The sequence below is a fragment of the Podarcis cretensis genome, assembly GCF_951804945.1.
Source record: "Podarcis cretensis genome assembly, chromosome: 12".
In the NCBI taxonomy this organism is placed as follows: Eukaryota; Metazoa; Chordata; class Lepidosauria; order Squamata; family Lacertidae; genus Podarcis; species Podarcis cretensis.
The window spans coordinates 45,253,046-45,275,024 of NC_137181.1; the positions used below are offsets into that span (position 1 = coordinate 45,253,046).

General features: G+C 38.9%; 1 protein-coding gene across 1 annotated transcript in view; it reads left to right on the forward strand.

The window, feature by feature from the left end:
* Positions 1 to 21,979, forward strand: part of STT3B (STT3 oligosaccharyltransferase complex catalytic subunit B) — a 43,754-nt gene that overhangs the window by 16,846 nt on the left and 4,929 nt on the right. The window contains exons 3-14 of the mRNA XM_079947264.1: positions 609 to 896; positions 2,643 to 2,708; positions 4,782 to 4,881; positions 11,342 to 11,440; positions 12,089 to 12,235; positions 12,633 to 12,681; positions 14,238 to 14,392; positions 15,495 to 15,706; positions 16,650 to 16,837; positions 17,808 to 17,979; positions 18,744 to 18,917; positions 20,068 to 20,181. Of these exons, the coding sequence (XP_079803390.1) occupies positions 609 to 896; positions 2,643 to 2,708; positions 4,782 to 4,881; positions 11,342 to 11,440; positions 12,089 to 12,235; positions 12,633 to 12,681; positions 14,238 to 14,392; positions 15,495 to 15,706; positions 16,650 to 16,837; positions 17,808 to 17,979; positions 18,744 to 18,917; positions 20,068 to 20,181 (1,764 nt within the window). The remainder of the gene's footprint in view (positions 1 to 608; positions 897 to 2,642; positions 2,709 to 4,781; positions 4,882 to 11,341; positions 11,441 to 12,088; positions 12,236 to 12,632; positions 12,682 to 14,237; positions 14,393 to 15,494; positions 15,707 to 16,649; positions 16,838 to 17,807; positions 17,980 to 18,743; positions 18,918 to 20,067; positions 20,182 to 21,979) is intronic.

The following is a 21,979-nucleotide window of genomic DNA, read 5'->3' on the forward strand; positions in this document are numbered from 1 at the left end:
GTTTATCTTGTACTCCTTTCCCTAGCTGCTGCTAGATTCATTTAGCTGGCTAGGGTGTAATGCTCCAGATTTTCTAGTTAATGACCTGTGTGCTTTTTGAACATTAGCTTTATGCTCATTTGGATTTTAAATACAATTAGATCCATGCAGGCGGTGTTGAGAAAAATCCTGGGCCCGCCCTCATAAAATATGATTTTTTTGCTCACAGTTTGTGAAAATCTTTTATAAAGCAATCTAGATTAAGCAGGTGTCTTTTGTTGTGTTCCTTAGCCATCCTTGAAACCCTGAATTATATACCATATTATATGTTGTTTTATAATATTAAAGCTAATTCAATGCAGATACTGAAAAATATATCTGTATGTTCAATTGTTACCGAAGAAAATGTTAATGAAAATGTGTGTGTGTGTGTGTGTGTGTGTGTGTATTAAAAAGACGTTTGTCTCTGGCAATAGCTTGGTTTTATATGGGTTGTGGAAATAATAATCTCTTCTGCATGTGGGTTACATTAATATATTTTAAGTCTTTCTATAACATTGATTCAAATAGAAGAAAAATGAATTTTTCGTCTGCAATTTGGTAAATGACTTTTCCACTCTCTCTCCTAGGTCTACCCAGGGCTGATGGTGACAGCTGGCCTTATACATTGGATTTTAAATATGCTTAACATAACTGTCCATATAAGAGATGTATGTGTGTTCCTAGCACCAGTTTTTAGCGGCCTTACATCAATTTCTACTTTCCTGCTCACCAGAGAACTGTGGAACCAGGGAGCAGGGCTTCTAGCTGCTTGCTTTATTGCGATAGTACCAGGTTACATATCACGATCAGTTGCAGGATCTTTTGACAATGAAGGGATAGCTATTTTTGCACTGCAGTTCACATACTACTTGTGGGTAAGTAACAACTCATGCTTCATAATTTTTATCTCACTGTCTTTTAGTATTTTGAATCTGTCTTCGTTGTTTCTGCCTTTTAAATTGGCTTTGATTTTAGATTTCTTCAATCGGGTACTCACAAGAAAGCAACGATTTAAAAATTTGAGGGCCTTTTTTGCTTATGCTAATTACTCTCTTTCCAAAAGAAAAAGTTGCATTGTTATATAGTAAACTGGTTTTGAACTGGTGAAATATTTTGTGGTCTTTAGCTAGATACGGCTTGAACACTTCCTGCATTATGTCAAGGACCAACTTATTCTTCAGGGCCTTTTAACTGGAGCAGAGCTTTCCAAACTTTTCATGTTGGTGACACACTTTTTAGACATGCATCATTTCACAACACAGTAATTCAGTTTTACTAGCAAACTGGAGGTTAAAGTAGGAGGAGCATGGGGAGTGTTCCCATAACACACCTACACAATAATGTGTTGCAACACACAGTTTGGAAAGCTCTGAACTAGAGGGATCGCAAGTATAAATGATAAGAATTCAACAGCCATAAGCATTACTTTATTATTTATTTAAAATACACCCACCCCCCTTCTATCAGTTTAACAAAACTCTCAGGGCAGCTCAAAGCATTCATAAACGGTAGCCATGCAAGTTTCATTTAACATGTCATCAGTTTGAGCAAATTTCTAAACCCATGTTCCTGAAATAATGTTGATGGAAGTGGCCTGAACTAAGCCAATCCAAGACCTTTATTTCCTAACCTTTGAACAGTATCCTTTGTTAAATGTAGCATTCTTGTAGATACGACTTTTAAAAGTGGTCTGATGGGGTCATGTTGACACTAATAGAGATCATAATTGGTTACATTAGAGATAGTAATGGTACATTAGTCTATTGCTTTCCCACCTGCTTGTTCTCTGCTCCTAATCTATTTTCTCCCAAGTCCCATTTCCTCCCACAGGATTCCAAACATGTGTTAACCCTCAGAGCTATCTTGGGAGAGGTGAGGTGTAGCAGCAAAGTAATATGAGGGCATGATTAAGAACGGTCTTCTCTCCCCTCTCCCCCGTTGCTGCTTCATTCTAAATCAACTCCTGAACTGGTTTTTCCCTACAAAGCAGAGTTGATCATCAGGATATCATTACTTAGAAGTTTGTGTAGTTTAGACCCTAAAATTGTATTACACGGTCTAACACATGCATGTTTAAAAGTGCAGTAGAAGTCATAATAATCAAACATTAAAAAGTTTAATAGTTAAAGTTGGTGACATTTTGCTATTGTTACAAAAATTGAGCTATACAATATAATTTAATACATAATGCAACTTTAATATTAGTATATATAATACAAACATAACAGATAAGCTCATATAGGACTGCACCCGTGTGTGTGTGTGTGTGTGTGAGAGAGAGAGAGAGAGAGAGAGAGAGAGAGAGAGAAGAGAGAAAGAAAGAAAGCGCATTAGCCATGCCCAGCTGTGGCATGAAGCCCACAGTGCATTGTGTATTGGGAAATCTTCAGTGCACGTGTGCCTGGGGAACATGTAACACCAAACAGTTGTTTAATACTGTGTTTGAAGCACATCAGTGTGGTAATGGAATGAATAATCTCTCAGTAAAGTACCTTAGTTAATTCTGATGCAAACCTTAAAAGTGTATTTAGTTCAACCTTAACTGGGTTTTTTTATTTTATTTGAATGATACATTTTTTTTCTTGTTTCTGCTGAGTTATAACACAAATCACCATTTGTAGGTGAAGTCTGTGAAAACTGGATCAGTCTTCTGGACCATATGCTGCTGCCTATCCTACTTTTACATGGTAAGTAGTATCCTAAACTAATGTACGTAATGTGATTTTGAAATCATTTATTGGCAGAACCCAAATGTGCAAGTCACATTCTTTATTTGTACACTGTAATTGCTTTTATTAATAGTATATTGGAGCAACATTTAAAGATAGAAAAAAGTCTATCAGCACTTGTCTGAAAACACTGACTTTATATATATATGGTGGTAGGTTTGAAAAGTTTAACAGAAAATGCCTCTTCACTTTAGAGAATTGGTTTGCATTTTGTATCTAGACTGAAGTTAGTTGAAGATTTATTTTAAGCATGCCACTCGCCCGCTTTGCACCTCACATCAAAGAGTGAATGAGCAGCATAGTTGCTCACCCTATTAAAATGTTCCTGCAGTACTTAGCATATGCTGCTGCACTGAGAATGAAAGAAGCCAGAGTCATCCAAACCAAGGCTCCTGGTTAGTTACTTCCAAATAAACCATGATCTGCAAGTGATCTGCAAATCTTGGTCACCACAGGCATTTGTTTGAACAACACAACAGGCGAGATTCTGTTTATTCCACAGTATGGCGTCAGCAAGAGAGGTGTGCTGTGGGTTCTTGGAGCAGCATGCATCAGCACATAGCTTATTTTAAACTTATGCCTTACTGTGGTGTGTGAGCTAGGTCTCTCTAACCCTAAAGACCAGGTGAACTGATTTGTGCCGCTGTGAGACTATTCACTGCAGTCTTTAAAATCCATCATAAAGCATTTGTTCCAAAGGGGAAAATCTAAAATGTGTGGAAGATAAAAAGATCTTCACCTTAATGATCTTAATGAGGGTGCCAGGTGAGTCTCTTTGGCGAAGGATGCTCTGTTTTCATAGCACCTCCATCAAAAATGCCCTCTGCTTAGTAACCACCCACTTCAGCTCTTAAGGGAGACAGGGAAAGAACCCAGAGAAAGGCCTCAAGTGACTTTCTCAAGATCCGAGCAGATATATTTATGGAAGGAGGTAATAATTTCAGTACTATAGCTAACACTAGCTCTTTATTTAAAGTACTTTACCCTGGATTTTGATATATATGCTAGATTATTAAAGAAGTGTTGTTTTTTTCTTAAAAGTTGCTCTGTGCGGCAGGCACGTTCACAACCCACAGCGTTCACAACCTGCAGCACTGTGTCTGCGGACGCGCAGGTCGCAATTCAGTGCTTTTGCATGTGCACAAAGCATGATTTAGCGCTTCTGTGCATATGCGAGCGCCAAAACCCAGAAGTAACCCATTCTGGTACTTCCGGGTTTGGTGAGGTGCACAACCCGAAATGGCGTAACCTGAAGTGTCTGTAACCCGAGGTCGCACTGTACTTGGTTGCCATATGTGTGACCAAGCTATCAATGGTGCATAAGGTGTGGATGCTACAGATCTGTTCATACTTGGTTTGTTCACTAGTGTTAATCACTATATCCTTTCATTGTAGAGGAAAACATTGCAGTTCTTATTTTGACATTGTTGGTAAAGTGAATAATGCCTCTAAAATTCAGCTAACTGGCAAATTGCTTAATGTTGCAGTCTTCTTAATTGGAGTTAATGAGTTCCTGTTTGATAGTATGTCCCCCATTTTATTTACTCCTTTATTAAGTTTACAAATACATTATAATGTATTATATATAAATCACAAAAGTAGTTCTTTATGTTAATACATAATAATTGATATTAACAGTAGTAAAGTGATGGTTTTTATAATTTTCTGGAAAACATTTCACTGAGAGCCATGATGTAAAATCTTAACTAAGGCATACCCAGATTAGATCCAATGAAATCAATGGACTTAATTAAGTTAATTAAGTCCATTGAATGGGTCTACTCTGAGTACAGCTAACGTTGAAGGTCACATACAATGTGTATAATCTGCGTAAAGGACTAGTTGAGGGGGAATAAGTAAAAAATGCTTCCTGGATCTGCTTTCTACTGAAATCTTTCTGTCCTGTGGATTTTTCCTTGTGGCCTGGATTATCTTTTCTTGAAGACAAAATTTAATTCATATTGGTTAGTTTAATGGTTTAACAATAATGTTTATAAAGGAGTATTATGTTCTGATATGTTTATTTTTCAGGTTTCTGCATGGGGTGGTTATGTTTTCATCATCAACCTTATTCCACTGCATGTATTTGTGCTCCTGTTGATGCAAAGATACAGTAGGAGGGTCTACATAGGTGAGTGTTGAATGAAAAGTGGGGGGTTATCCCATTCTTAGTCACATTACTTCCTTTTTCAATTTAAATGACTATGAATGTAACTTAATTTAAGTGCTTTTTGTCTAGTTACAGGCAAAATCATAAAACAGAATTATTAGAATTCCAATAAGGTTATTAGAATTATTAGAATTGTTTTACTTTTTAAATCATCTTGCATTGCATTGGTTATTGCTTCTGCCATAAGGAAACAAATTTATTTATTTATTACAAATAAATACACTTAAGGCAGCTAATAACCAGAGTAATAATACTTCAAAATGAACAGTGTAGTCTAAACAAAATAAAATGTAGTTTAAAATGATAATTTAACATGCAATCATTCATCTCAAGATAATTTTTCAGAAATGTATGCAACTTTCTTACTATTACCAGTGTGTGACAGAACTGTTTATAATGGGACTGAAGAAGTTGGTAATGAATGACACTTGATCATCCCAGTGCAATGATATCAGGCATTGTTCCTGCAAGTGGCTTTGATTCCACCCTGGGAAGGAGGCAACTAACCTCTCAGTCTCTGTCCCCAGTAGGATGTACTAATGTGAGAGGAGCTTTATACTAATCTTGTCTGCTTCCCTGTACAATTTGGTGTCCTGAAGTTGATGGATGCCATGTATTAGACCAGGGGTCAGCAGACATTTTCAGCAGGGGGCCGGTCCATTGTCCCTCAGACCTTGTTGGGGGCCAGACTATATTTTGAAGAAAAAAATGAACGAATTCCTATGCCCCACAAATAACCCAGAGATGCATTTTAAATAAAAGGACACATTCTACTCATGCAAAAACACACTGATTCCCGGACCATCTGCGGGCCGGATTTAGAAGTTGATTGGGCCGGATCTGGCCCCCGGGCCTTAGTTTGCCTACCCATGTATTAGACATTGCTAGGGCTTTTCCTTGAGTTCATATGCTCTGTTCTATCCCAAATAATTCTGCACTTGTCACACAAATGAAGCCCTTTTAAAAAAAAGGCCAACTGCACAGTGGAAAAACTGCAATTCTGCTGTGCTAAAAGGTGACATGCTACAGTGCATTGCATTCTGTAAATATGTGTTCTTCGATTGGAGATAAGTCACTGGTGTTGCCTTTTACTATTAAAGAGCAATCAGAGGCCTGTATGCAGCCTTAATGCTGGGCAGTATAGCACTAATACTGGTGATAAAACACTTCCTGCTCTTACAGCTTGCATTTTGAATACCTGACTTTATGTGCTGTCAGGTGATTGACTGATGGTCACCTGTCAAAAAAAATGGACTGAGGAGGGTATGTGATTCAGTATCTTGCCCCTGACATAAACGTTCAGGTCGGACATTCCACATATAAGCGAGCAGCAAGAAAGAATGAAATTATGTGGGAAAGAAACCTGGTATGATTTTCTTTTTTGCAGACACACATACAGTAACAAAAAGACTAATGGGGCATGGTCTAATTTGCATCGCAATCTTGTTCAGGATCATTTGATGTTCACAGAACTTTTCCGGAATGTAAATTCTTTGCCAGAATTGGGCATATTTTATGCCTTTTGTAAATGGATGTAAACTGAGATTCTATTTGACCTACTTGGCATCATAACTACAATGCTGACTAAACTCCTGCTGACTGCTCATGCATATTTGATGCAGAGTTATTGATGTTGACATCAGTGTGACTACTTTTGAATCAGTTTAGGAATATTGCAGAAGATTTTCTGCAAGTGCTTAGCTGCAAAAGGTTACAGTGCTGAATAAAAGGAAAAAAACCTTCATAAACAGAATAAGCTCCCTGTGATCTATTTTAGAGTAGTCTAGCAGTAAAGGTAAACATTTGCAACAGTAGTAGACAAATATTTGTCACAATTTAGAGCTTTTAAATCTAGTTTCAAATAACTTTGAGAGGATGTAAAGTACTATATACATGCAGAAAACTAGTTTAAATCAGAAGCAACATTGTAGGCTTAATTCTACGCAAGGACATATTGACATTAAAAATATAATTTGGTCACGTTGATTGTCTTTCAGTCTTTTTCTCTTTTTTGTTTAGGACAACAGGTTTTTTGGCTTGTTACTTTTAAGCAATTTTAATGTAAACATAATTTTAAGTGATCCTTCACTATAGCTGACTTCCACATTAAAGCAGCTGGCAGAATTTCAATGTTCAAGTTTATTAGCTAGTAATTAATAACACATTTCAAGGAAAATGAACAATATAATGGAAATATCCAGACTGAATTGTAGGACTATTTATCATTCTATACTCAATGAGGATTGATCATGCCCAGTAGCTGCAGAATACAGTGGTACCTCGCAAGACGAATGCCTCGCTAGACGAAAAACACGCAAGACGAAAGGGTTTTTCGTTTCTTGAGTTGCTTCGCAAGACGATTTTCCCTATGGGCTTGCTTCGCAAGACAAAAACGTCTTGTGGGTTTGCTTCCTTTTTCTTAAAGCCGTTAATACCCAGGGAATCCGCGCTCCGCAAGATGAAAAAATCGCAAGACGAAGCAACTCGCGGAACGAATTAATTTCGTCTTGCGAGGCACCACTGTACTGATTATCTGTTGAAGGAGGGAAAAAGCAGAGGAAGGAGAAATACAGTGGCTATCCTGGAACAGGGTGTGTAGGAGTCACTCTTATGCTGCAACATCTTTTTTAGGTCCCACTTTTAATGCACATTTCATAGAAAAATGCTCAGTAGCCAATATTATGGATATCCAGTGGACACGAGAGAACTTGTGCTTCCTTTTCTTGCTGCGGTGTCTCCCACCTCTCTCTTCTGTAGGGTCCTTCAACCCTCCAAAGCAGTTGGGGGGGAGGTACATGGGGAAGTAGAGGAGGTGATAGTTCCATAGTGCTAGTGGAAGACTTTTACAAAAGCCCATTGCACAAGCAGGATGACACCATGGGGTGTTGCTCGCTAAGATAACCAGTAAAATAGTAGGCACATGGTATTACTTTTCTCATTACTTTTCTCACTGTTTTTAACTTCATATGCACATGTAATGTGCTTTGTTTGTTAAGGAAAGTAAAATTATTCTTATACTGCTTAGAAAGACATATATGTGATGTGCTATAAATAGCAGGATTTCTACTTTCTTTTACTCTTGTATAGAGTACATTGAATGCTGCCCCTTCCCTTCAACACTTGGCTAACATATAGTATAAATCTGATTTTCTGCTTATATGCATAAGAAAGCAACTTTTGAATTGTTCAACAGGATAATGCTTGCCGCCTTTGCATTGAAAATAAGTGGAACAAAGTAGACCCATAACTGCTTCTTTTTTCACATGGTTTTTCACATTCCCAATTGTCAGAATACTTAATTAGCTGGTCAGTTTTGTTAGTTATTAGCAAACGGGGTTTGCCATTGTATTATTAAGCAGCACCGAAACTGCCTTGTAGGTTAGTCCTTTCGAGTGTAGGATTGAATGTTTCATGAGGAGATAATGAATAACCAAGACATCTGGTATTATGTTTAGAAAGGTTACAGCAATCAGGATCATCTTCATAGATGGACATTGTTGTTACGGTGTACTTCCAAAAGATTCTTCTAGTGGGAACAGCCCATCCTTCAGTTTCTAACTTCTCTGAGACTGTATTCTGACAAAGGTGTCCTCAAAAAGAAACTTGAGTGGCGGAAGATTTTCAAAAGTACTTAGTGTATTTAGGGAAGACTAGCAACGCTGTGTTTGTTGCCAAAGGACTGGTAAGGGATGGTGCAAAAATCTTGTATCATTGTATTCTGAAAGCCTTTAACTGAAATATGTAAAGCAGTCAGTAAATGAATTTCTGTGCTGCTGAAATACACCTAAGGCCCTTAGCCTGCTGGTGAGTGTGAGCTAACCATATCAGGAAGTCTGAGAAAGGGAGGTCCAATGTCCATTTGCAATTCAAGCTAACCTTGCTCACCATCTAATTATACAGTCTAGACCCGACTGTTCTGCTTTCATCATGCTGTGATGTATCTAAAGAAGCAAGCTCATCAAAACACTTTGGCAAGAGATATGCAAAGGTTAAGAGGGGGCTGCTAATCCTTTCCCCATCTGATATCTTCCCCCCCAAGAAAGAAATCTGGTTCAGAGTCTACTTTCTGGCCAAATAGGAAATAGTAGTTGGGGAAAGAGTTATAGACAAGCAGCAACAATTAAACACCCCCCAGCACTACCAGTTTGGGAATCCTACTGGCTGATGAGTATCCTTTTTATCCCCTGGTAGCATCAATATTATAGAGCAGGGGTGGCCAACTCCCAAGAGACTGCGATCTACTCACAGAGTTAAAAACTGGCAGTGATCTACCCCCTTTTTTGGGGTTCAGGTCAAAGTTGTTCAGCTTTTTTTAGGAAGGAGGAAGGCCCATTTTGGGGGCGTTCGTGTCAAAGTTACTGAGTTTTTTCTGGGAGGAGGTAAAATATTGAGCTTCTTTTAGGGGGAGCCGCAGTTGTTCAGCTTCTTTGGGGGGAGCCAGTGATCTACCAGTAGAGTATGATCTACTTGTTGGACATGCCTGTTATAGAGGATGGAGGAAATTCTTTATTAAGGTATCATTGTGAAAATGTGTCAGAATTGCAAAGGATATTGGGATGGCATGGAATGGGTCTATATTCCCTTCGCACAGACTTAGGAATCTTATTAGCATTTTCATATGAGCAAACAGTAATAAATTTGTTTTTGCAGCCATCTAAAGTGTAACTGGGTGGGGGAGTTGATGTGCAGAATTAATAAACTTGTAATTAGCATAATGGAAGAACACAAAACTGTAAATGTGACAATGGATACTAATTGCTGTTAAATGCCACAGGATGGCAGTGTTGCAATAATTTTGTGACATGAATTTCAAAATAGTGGCAGGCTTGGCATTTTTAGAGTTATGTGTGTAAATATCTTGGTTAGATGAAGATACAGACCCTGCACTGAAAGAAAAAGGGGAGAAATTATGCAAAAATGTATGCCATTGATCACTGTGTGCTTCTGTGGTTTCCAACACATTGTCTATTGACTGAAATGTTTTGATAAATGAGTCTTAGTGAAATGAGTTGTGTTGTGCGGAGATCATGACATTTGAAAAAAAGCTGCTTGATTGAGGATGCAAAAGTATAATGAACATAGTCCAAAATTATAAGGAAAGCTGGTAGAGGTATGTTGTGTTCATAAACTGGGAAAATATCAAATACTGTATTTTTTGTGCTATAAGACTCACTTTTTCCCTCCTAAAAGGTAAGGGGAAATGTGTGTGCGTCTTTTGGAGCGAATGCAGGCCGCACAGCTATCCCAGAAGCCAGAACAGCAAGAGGGATTGCTGCTTTCACTGCGCACTGATCCCTCTTGCTGTTCTGGCTTCTGAGATTCAGAATATTTTTTTTCATGTTTTCCTCCTCCAAAAACTAGGTGTGTCTCGTGGTCTGGTGCGTCTTTAGAGCGAAAAATACGGTATATTAGCAGCTTTATTCTGATTATCCAGTTTTACCAGGGCATTGTCATATCAGCTTGTCTAGATGGATCTGCAAAGAAAAAATAGTTGGCAATCTACATACAATAATAATTATTCAAGCTAGTTAAGCTCACTTTTGCTGTATTTTGGACATCCACAAAAATGCATGTTATGAAACTAAACTGCTTGGTGCCCAAATATCTGTAAGCGTGCCTGCTCCAATACCAGGCAATTCAGTCTTTAAAATTGGTGGCAAGGGGAGGAGCCTCTGTTTGGGTCCAGGTCAGGGTTCATAAGTGGGGAGGGTGTAGAAAGACCTTCTCTGTGATGCGGCCTCAACTTTCAAATAATCATCATCATTGTGTCTCCCTCATTGTTGGTTTTCAGATGTCAATTGAAAACATTTTTATTTATACAGGATTTTGCAGTTTCATAATTGGATGTTTAATCCTTAGCAGCAATATGTGACTTCGTGTTTTATTTTAGCTTATACATGGTTTTTATTCATATATTTTTGCTTTTTAAAAAATTCAGAGAACATTTATCCAAAAGTTACAATATAGTTACAATACATTTTCAATCAATATTTTTGCTTTTGTGCTTGCTGTATATTTTCCTGCAATCAACACAAGATAATATCACCAAGGCAACTATCTGTAAACAAACAATAAACATCCATAAAAATGGCAAAATGTAGTTTCTGTCCCAAGGAGATTTTACCTTGGACAATTGCAAACGTAGGAATAAAGAGTCCACTTGTGATATACCAGTCGTTCAGTGCTTGGAAGTCATTCCCTTAATCAGACAACAAACTGAAGGACATGGTCCTCTTTCTATGCTCCTCCCGATGGAAACATGCACATGGGGACAGATACACCCCTGCTTTAAGTCCTAAATTATGAGTATTGCTTTTAACTCTGTAATATGTCTTCTCCCTCATAATTTTAAGCACAGACAAAACCAAAACTTTCTCTGTGTGCATAATAATTTTCCTTTTTTGCTGTTTTTCATTCACAGCATACAGTACCTTCTATATTGTGGGCTTAATATTATCCATGCAGATACCTTTTGTTGGATTTCAGCCAATAAGAACAAGTGAACATATGGCAGCTGCAGGTAATAAAATTATTATTATTTTATATATTAAATTTACCGTATTTTTCCGTCTATAAGACACCCCCATGTATAAGATGCCCCCTATTTTGGGGGACTCTGATTTAAGAAAATGGGAAATCTTTCCATGTATAAGACGCCTCCAATTTTTGGACATTATTTTTTAGGGGGAAAACCCCAGTCTCATACACAGAAAAATATGGTATGTTGTCTTACACCAGCGCCTCAAGGCAATCTACAGTAAAAAATATCTAGGATCCAGTGCACCTCAGAAAATCCCTAAATAAAAGAACAGTTTAATGCATTGAAAATACTCACTGTGAAGGTGTTACTCTGTATCGTAATCAGTCACACAGACACTATTTTGGCTGGTAACCAAATGACAGCCAAATGTGGCATATTTGAACTAAAAGGATCCACAAGAGAATTGGAGTTTTTGTTTACTTATGGGAGCAGAGTATTGAATGGCGTACCTCACTGAAGGGCAAAATATAAGCAGTTAAAAGGATGGTAAATATATTCCTCTCCCGTTTACAGTCCACACCCCCTTGACTTCCTATGCCATAAAAGGATAATTAAAATTAATGTCCTTAGAGTAAGGATTGAAATGTTGTTTGAGAACTTAAACCAAGGTTGTCTTTCTTTAACCAGGTGTATTCGCACTGCTGCAGGCCTATGCTTTCTTGCAATATATGAGAGACCGGCTTACAAAACAAGAATTTCAGACCTTGTTCTTCTTGGGTATATCTCTAGCTGCTGGAGTTGTATTCTTGAGTGTCATCTATTTAACGTATACAGGTAAATCATACAAAAGAAATGCTTTTCATTGGCAAATAGAGTTTCAGATAGGCTTTGAGTAATCCACAAGATTCAATGAGCCCTTCAGGCCTCCCAACAAATTTGCATGATGCAAAAGAAACTTCAGCAACCTTATTTATAGAAACAGCATTTGGTGTAATAGCTGGCTTTTTGCACCCATTTAAGCATTTTCAAAGCAGCTTGCTTTTCTTTCTTTTTTTAAGGACTGATTCAGTATTTCCTTCATTTTCTATTAGTTTAAAACAAAAAACGGTTGTCCTTCTTGAGGGTCTTTCTCCTTTTGAAACATGTGAAAAGTAGATATTGATCCAAGCCTTTCTAGAAATCCATAATAATGCTCATCTACTAACTTAAATTGTTTTGTTGTAATTTTCAGGTTACATTGCCCCATGGAGTGGCAGATTTTATTCGCTATGGGATACTGGGTAAGTAGGAATAGAAACAGCACCATACATTTAGGCTATGCTGAGTGGGTGACAAGTTTTATCCATTTCAGACAAACCTCCTGAAATGGTCTACTGTTATGAGAAAACTTTAAGCTTCCATTTGCTGTTTGAAACAATCTGCAGTTTCCCATTAAATCCAAATACGAGCAACTCTGACTTACACAAACTACAGTGAGTTCATTCAGTGGTTTCATGCCTTGGTTTCATTTGAACAAACCATTGCTCTCTGTATTTGTACATTGAGAAACTTCTGAATTGTTCCAGATAACAAAAAGAAGTATTAAACTTCTTCCCATCACAGGTGAAGAAAGAGGGAAAGTGTTTCAGAGTTTATTTTTAGATATTTGCTATATATGTCGTGCATATCAGTAGTGGAATTATGCTTAGCTGTGAGTCCTGGAAGACCTGTTCCCCGCTTGCACCCCAGTGTTCAATTGCATCTGGCCAGAGTTTTCCTCCACTCATATTTAAGCTGCCTCCCAGCTGTTTCCTCACCCTAAGCTCTGGAGTATATGAGAGACCCAAGCAGGCGAGGGTACTCAGGGCAATTGTGTCAATGTCCCGAGCCATTTGGATGTTCCAGATGTTGGTCAGGGCTTCAGTCAGCCAGAAAATCCCCCAGAAACCCATTGGATTCATCAATCTCTTGAGGGCAGACCCCTACCTCTACAGAGGGGGAAAGGTGCTGAAAATCTAAATCTCAACAGGAAATGATCTGACCATGACAAGGAACTGATGTCAGTATCCTCCACTTTTTCACCCTCTTCCTGCCCAGTTGAGAAAAAAGGTCAGAATGTAGCCTGCCGTATGCATTGGGCTGGCAGTCTGAGGGTCCTTAGCAGCACCTCTGAGACCAACTCAAGCAGGGAAAATGCTGGGCAGAAAGGTGGGCAGATTCCCCCCACAACTGGACAGAGAGTGTGGAGAGAGAGATGAAATCTCTATAGACTACAGCAACTCCCCCTCCCCAAACCTCAAGTCTGTCCTGATGCAGCACTGAGTACCCAGGTGGGCACAGCTAGGTGAGACCAACCCCACCCTATTCGCCCACCCAGGTTCCATTGCTGCAGGACCAGATCAGCCTCCTCATCCATAACCAAAGCATGGATGAGGGAGGTCTTACTGAGAGCCAACCTGGCATTCAGCAACAGCAGCCACAGACCTGAGGTCTGGCTGATAGCACAGACTCAGTTCCCCAGGTTGGAGAAGGGGCTGGCTCATGGCTCAGTCACTAACTGCCTGTGCTGTGTTGCCCCTTAGCCCTAAACGAGGATGTGCATAATCATTTGATCCACACACTTTGGCAAGGCGACATAGGGAAGCTTTGTAATGAGAATTATTTTTTTGCAGTTTCTGGGGTTAAATGAAATGCATTTTAGCTAAAAAAATAAATCAGTAAATGTTAACCTGCATATTTAAAGGTGTATTCAGAACGTTACAAAAATAATTGAAGAATGTTCAGTAGTCCTCGGTTGTACTATCTTTAGTAGTTTCGTCACTTCAAAATAATTTGAACTGAATTTTTTTTAAACAAGGTATGCGAAAATTCACATCCCGATCATTGCCTCTGTGTCTGAACATCAGCCTACAACATGGGTTTCCTTCTTTTTTGATCTACATATTCTCGTGTGTACTTTCCCAGCAGGGCTGTGGTTCTGTATCAAAAACATCAATGATGAGAGAGTCTTTGGTAAGAAGAAGTAATCATCTTTTCAGAAATAAACTATGAGCTTTAGCTGAAATGCTGATGTCCTAGTTGTTAGCTTAGATTCATTAGCTTAGTTTACTGCTGTTACTTCAGTGTTGGGTTAAATGTATTTCCTCAGGAAGTAGATATAATGTTTCTTAACGTGATTCCTTTTGATTGAACTTCCTTTTAGAATGACTTATACTGAATGCTTACACTGTGAATATACAAATAGAACCTTCTCACTAAATGGCTAATGTAATTTTATGTGTTATTTCATAAATTTACATACCGCTTGATTGTAAGGGAAAAACCCTCAAAGCCGTTTGCAAAAAATATTAAAGAATAAAATGATAAATATGATTTATGGTAATTTAACAGATAGACTATTCATCAGCAAATACACTCTACAATTATTTTACATAATTTTGTTTGCAAATTGATGACTCTGCTCATATTATGGTGAAATTCCAGTGATTCCAGAGGTGAGACTTGGTTGGTTTCAAATTGGGGGGGAGGGACCTTTCCATCACTGTAGTTACAGGTAATTTAAAAACGGGCATTGCTGTAGTTAGCTGCTTCTGAAGTTATACTGTCTTTAGGTTGCACAAGCTTTCCACCAGTGTAGGGTTTGTATTAGTCTGCATTTTAACCCAGTGCAAGAAAATGATTTTCTTCAAATTAATTTGTAAAAATGCTATTAAAATGCTGCTTGTGAGAACTTTTAAAAATTTATTTCCCTTCTCGCTTTAGTGCAGTCAAGTTTCAGGAGTTCACAGAAACCTTGTGGAGTAATTTATATGCTTTGGTAAAGCTACTCTTTTGTCCTTCAGATCTTAGTAAAGTGGGGTGTCTTTTAGCAAGATAACATACATATTGATTTGGTTTTGAGTAATTTTCCATTTTTTTGATAAACAACTGAAATCCCTTTTTAAAGTTCAGAAATATAAAATGTAATATATTTCAAAGGTAGGTTCAATTCTGTGCACACAGCAGATTTTAGGCTTCTTCAAGTGTACAGTAATTGTGCTTATTTCTGAAGTGGATAGTAATCAAGATTTTAAAATGTCCTATAGTAAATCTCAGTGTCTTTATTTCTCTACAGTGGCTCTGTATGCAATCAGTGCTGTTTACTTCGCTGGAGTGATGGTTCGTCTTATGTTAACTTTGACTCCAGTAGTCTGTATGCTGTCAGCAATTGCTTTCTCCAACGTTTTTGAGCATTATTTGGGTGATGATATGAAGAGAGAGAATCCACCAATAGAAGATAGCAGTGATGAGGACGATAAAAGAAACCCAGGAAATCTTTATGATAAGGTGGGACTTGAAGATCTAGATGGCTTCCGATTTTAGATATTTTTAAAAAATAAATGAATCCACATTAAAAGCAAAAAACAGAGAGAGCAAAATGGTTGCATGTGTAGTGCTTCTGTTCTGGCCAAGGGGTTCTAAGTACTCCATTTCTCCCCCTTCCCCCAATTTTTCATCTCCTTCCATCAGTCATGCTCACTGAGCATGTGCGGTCTTCATTGGTTTTTTCTGGGGAAGCAGCGGACACACTACTGCGCTGTCGCTGCTACATTAAAATGTTAGATAGCTTTCAGTTCCATCCCTGGGGACATTTTAACATAGGCTCTCAGTATCAAACAGTTCTTTCTACCCTTTATAGATGCATCTCTCTCCCTTTCCAGCCATTCTGTTCCATTCCCTTTCACACTTGGTTGTCAATTGTTTCCTTTCAGTCTCACAGTGAGATTGTTTTGGAGGTTCGTTCCTTTGTTTATTTTGACTAAAGGTGGGGTGTTTTTTTAGCAGCGTAGCTTTTAGCTGCTGCTTCCTATCTGCACTAGTGATGCAGGTTTTTGTACATAAGAATGACTACAAAAAGACTTGGACCCTTTTTAGAAGGGGTGATGTTGCTTTCCAACTTTTGCAGATGAACTGAAAAATGTAAGGAAACACAGTCTCATTCATGCAGATGTTAAATGTTAAATGCCACCCCACTACCACACACTTGGGGGGGGGCTGTTTTTGTTTGAGATACATCAACAATTACTAGTGTTCTTTTAAAAAAAGCAACCAGTAGAAGACAGCTTCTGACATCCCTAATAAATAGGCATTTGTCTAGCACATAACTTGGAAAACAACTCACAAGGGAGGGCTCTAGAAATGTGGCTTTATTGTTGAATATGGGGCTTATAAACCCGAAAAGCCTGGCATAAGCTGAAAGGCCCCGAAATTCTAATTTGTTTTTGTTCAGGCAGGTAAAGTGAGGAAACACATATCTGAACAGGAGAAAACAGAAGAGGGTCTTGGGCCGAATATCAAGAGCATTGTGACAATGTTGATGCTCATGCTGCTGATGATGTTTGCCGTCCACTGTACATGGGTAACTAGCAATGCCTACTCCAGTCCCAGTGTTGTCCTGGCCTCTTACAATCATGATGGGTAAGGCGCCCCATTTTGTATGCATCTTAGTGTGAGTTTAATGACTGTGTGAGAATGGTTAGGAATGCAAAACACATCATGTGACACATTGGCCTGACCCTTGTTCTCCATGGACTCGTAACTTCTGGCTTGAACTACTGCAAATTTAAAATGCCACTGAGGTTGTTGGCTAGTTGCAGCTAGTGCATAATGCAGCAGCTCGACCGCTCACTGGGATATCTTATCACTCTCATGTTGTGCCACTGCTGGAAGAACTGCACTGGCTGCCAGTTAGCTACCGGAATTCCAGATGCTGGAAGTGATGTGCAAAACCCTATACAGCTTGGGTCCAAGATGCATTTAAAAATCACCTTATTACTTCAATACACAACCAGTCACTGCTCTCTGCGAGAGCATCCTGCAGGTGCCCTCCCACCAGGAGGTTCATTCTGAAGGATACAGGAATTGGGTGTTTAGCATGACAGCAACTACCCTTTGGAAGTCCCTTATGTTACGTATCAGACAGACATCATCTCTATTGAATTTTTGGCACATATGGAAGACTTCCTTTTTCAACAAGCCTTTTAATTGGAGATTTTTATCCTAGTTTGTACTTAAGGGATAGGAAATTGCTTTTATATATGAAATTGCTTTGCATATGTTTTTATTTTTCCTTTTTAAATTATATTTGCTTTTAAAGTTGTATCTTTTCCTCACAAAAGTGACCCAAAACAATTTACATAACCAATAAACAACTTTGTATAACAACCAGTGAAACCTATAAGCCGATCCATACAGATAAAGACAGGTCTTACAGATCCCGCTTCACTAAAAGAGGCTACAAATAGGCTACAAATATCTGAAACCCTTTATTCATTCACTTTAAGATGCTTTATAGGAAGCAGTTCATAAATGGAGTAGAATAAATAAGATCTAATCAAAGTGAGTCTGCTTTCCGATAAAAACTTTCTGGGGTTTTTTTCTGTTGCAGCACCCGAAACATTTTGGATGACTTCAGAGAAGCCTACTATTGGCTAAGACAAAACACAGATGAACATGCCAGAGTAATGTCTTGGTGGGATTATGGCTATCAGATAGCAGGAATGGCAAATCGGACTACTCTAGTTGACAATAATACTTGGAATAACAGCCACATAGCCCTGGTATGTAGTGGTACTTCTGTTTATTGAGAACTGGGTGACAGAACACGTGGCTCTAGATTTATAAACAATTACATTTTAATATATGCTGAAGATTGTTTTCCATTATGTTGCTGTATTTTATGCCTTAACTCCAAGATCATGTTTGAGAAATGTTCGTTTTCTAGGTTGATGGTGATATCTGATAACTTAGAATTTGAAACAGAACACAGTGTTTCAACTTTTATTCTCAATAAACATTGAGATATCTACCTGACCTTATCCTGTTTATATCCACAGCCTGTCAACTGTGTTAAAGGACAATGACCATTATCACTACTCCCTCTGGACTCCTTGCTGAGAGGAGCAGCAGGGGAAGAGTATATTCTAATGGGGCTATAGCTGTCTTCATAAAAAGTGGCCCGATTTACATAACAACAAACCATGGTTTATGACATCTTAACTGGGCCAGTGACTACAAAAATATGTGCTGTAGTGTTGCCACATACTGAACGTGACTGAAGTTTTAGGTTTGGAAGATATATAATTATAGTGTTTTATGTTTTATTTTATATTTAAGTTGTATTTATACATATTTTAAGCCAACCACTGACTCTCGTGTATCTTTTAGTTAAACTCGATGCTACGATTATTTCAGTTCTATATTTCACATTGAATGAAATGACCTCTAATAACATGGGCTAATGATATATCTTGACTGGTTGGTTAATAACTGCTTTTTAGACAAGAACGCTTGCAAGTTTTAGAAATAACTCTCTTTATTGCAGGTAGGAAAAGCTATGTCTTCAAATGAGACAGCAGCTTATGAGATCATGAAGAGTCTGGATGTGGATTACGTGTTAATAATTTTTGGAGGTGTAATTGGCTACTCTGGTGATGATATCAACAAATTCTTGTGGATGGTGAGGATAGCTGAAGGAGAACATCCTAAAGATATCAGGGTGAGTTGAAATATAAATTGCTCCCCCAAAAAACCCTTTAGTATTTATGTTAAGGCTGTTGGTACAATCTATCAAGATCTTGCTTCTAATTCTACACTTCTATTGAGAAATTTTCCTGATATATTCTCTGGATTCTAGGTACTTCTCAGTAGAGCTATAATTAGATGACATCCTAATAGTCGTAGTATTTTATGTAATAAATAATAGTATTTTATGTTGAGGGATTGCTTCAAATCAGGCCTTATCAGACATTGGTGCTATATCATAATATACCTGATAAGATCAGTGGTAAGATGAAATGAGAACAAATTGTGGTCTTCCCTTATGGACAGTGCTTCTTTCTTTAAAAAATGTTTAGGGGTACTCACATTTTGACTCAAGAAAATCACCATTTTATAGTTCAAATCGGGGAAAATAAAATAGTCAATGGACAAAACTACAAAGATTCACAAAATGTTTAGGGGTATCCAATACCCCTGCATCCCACCAGAAAAAAGTACTGCTTATGGATGTTCAGAAATGTGTCTTTCTTGGTGACACAGCTGAATATTCTTACAGTTGAATAATCCAATAATTCAATTTCTGAATGCTTAAGTAATAATTTTGCTACTGTAAAGGTAAAGGGACCCCTGACCATTAGGTCCAGTCGTGACCGACTCTGGGGTTGCGGCGCTCATCTCACTTTATTGGCCGAGGGAGCCAGCGTCCAGCTTCCGGCTCATGTGGCCAGCATGACGAAGCTGCTTCTGGCGAACCAGAGCAGTGCACGGAAACGCCGTTTACCTTCCCGCCGGAGCGGTACCTATTTATCTACTTGCACTTGTTGGCGTGCTTTCGAACTGCTAGGTTGGCAGGAGCAGGGACTGAGCAACGAGAGCTCACCCCGTTGCGGGGATTCGAACCGCTAACCTTCTGATCGGCAAGTCCTAGGCTCTGTGGTTTAACCCACAGCGTCACCCGCGTCCCTCTTTTTGCTACTGTACCCCCCTCAAAAATCATGGTTATGGCCTGTATAGAAAAAAACAAGATTGAGCTCAGTCTGTGAGAGTTGTCAGTTTATTTGAAGTAGAAACCAGTTATAGCACCACTTTATTTCCCATATTGTGGCAACATGCATAACCCTAATTGTATTTCCTTTTTCTCCCTAAAGGAAAGCGACTATTTTACTCCACAGGGAGAGTTTCGAGTTGATAAAGCAGGCTCTCCAACCTTGCTAAACTGTCTCATGTATAAAATGTCATATTACAGATTTGGAGAAATGCAGGTTAGTGAAATTTTGCTATCTTAAATGTTTCTTTGGGGGGGGGGGGAAATGTAGGCCACTTAATCCGGAAAATCTCTAAGTGATATGCGTAATATAATTATCAATAAAAGTTAAAATCGGCAAAACTTTTAAAACAAAATACTGTGCTAGTTTTTAGAATATAGTTTAACAACTAACCTGTGTATCCCTCAAAGAATCCATAGGGTTGTGTAGTCTTCCTTTGGCAGAATAAGGATTGGGGTGGTCTTCAGTGATTCTCCCAAACCTCTAGAGCAGATTGACAGGTGGCTAGGTGGGAAGGGGAATAGTATCAACCTGAAGAGTGCTTCAATCGCTGTTTAGTTGATGGGAGACTTACTGGATCAAATAGCCTTCTATCAAGATCCAGTAACGGACACCCATTAGTATAGTATTATAGTACTTAATGCTAATATGATAAAATAGCCAAAGGGCTAAGAGGGAAAGGAAGAAGCAGTAGAGGTCAAATATGCTCTGAGCTCTTGTAACCCCAGGGTTAAAGGATCAGGTGGGTATTAACATCTGCATGGAGCTTTCATTATAAGTAACTAGGAAGAGCTGGTTAATATGAGCTTATATTACAAAGTTAAATAAAGGGCAAAGGAATGTAATTCATTATCTGTTATATTTCTTATGTGAAAGTTGCCGTTTCTAATATTTATAATGAAAATTGTAGATTTCACAGTGCATGTTTCTTCTGTGGGCTACAAGTTTGTATAATATGTATTTTAAGCTAATCTTTGAATTAATATTTTTTTTAAATGCACATGCTATAGACCACTTTGGGGTTTTTTTAGAAAAACAAATAAGGCATATAAGTTTTAAATTTAATACACTTAAGGGAAATGTCTGGATGGGGTAATCTGGAAGTTTAGCTTGGGTGTCAGTGGTATGACTCACAACTCTGCCTTTCAATCTGATCCCAGGGAGGTGGTGTAAAATCGAAACTGGTGCTTGGGGGCGGTTTGATATTGGATGCAGCTGAACAAACCATTAGGAGAACCAGATGACAGATGTAGATGTATGCAACCTCTTTTGGATGAGATCAGAATCTTGTAGCAGCAGGTGCACAACTTGAGAGTTGTCTTGTGAATGTAGCTCTCATCACCAAGCACCTTTTACCAAAACCTTCCCAGAAGAAATCTGGCATCCCATTACTTACAGGCTTGATGACAGTAATGCAGAGGTTTTCAACCTTTTGGGGTCCACAGCTCCATTTTTTTCTGCGGCACTCAGGAGCCCAGTTATGTCACCCCTTGCCTGCAGAGCCGGCAGCCCCTCACTTTTTGAACACCCTCCCTTGTGGAGTGTTCCCTTGGCCTCCTCTCTTCTCCTCTCTCCTTGGGAGTCCTCCAGGCAGCCACTGCTGCCCCCCCCCCCGGTCTCTGAGCTGCCCCCCTCACCCCAAAGAGAGGTGCCTCCTCACATTGCCCCACAGGAGCTTAGGAAGCACCCCCGGCCAGCCCCAGAGGCACCATTCACCTGGGGAGCTTGTAGCCAGGGCTGCTGCAACCAACAGCCACGCAAGCCTTTGGGAGGCAGAGACGCAAGAGGGCATCAGAGGAAGGTGGGAAGGAAAGAGGGACTGAGGCCAGTGTTGCCCGCAGCACCCCAGGGTGCCACAGCACACTGGTTGAAAGCCACTGTTGTAATGTGTTACTCTAACAGGGACTGCTGGAGTTCTTAAGGTAATAGGAGATAAAAGCACACAACAGTGATCCTTTACCAACTCCCACTGGTATCAGTTTATTGGTTTTGACCAGGTATAGGCAAACTCGGC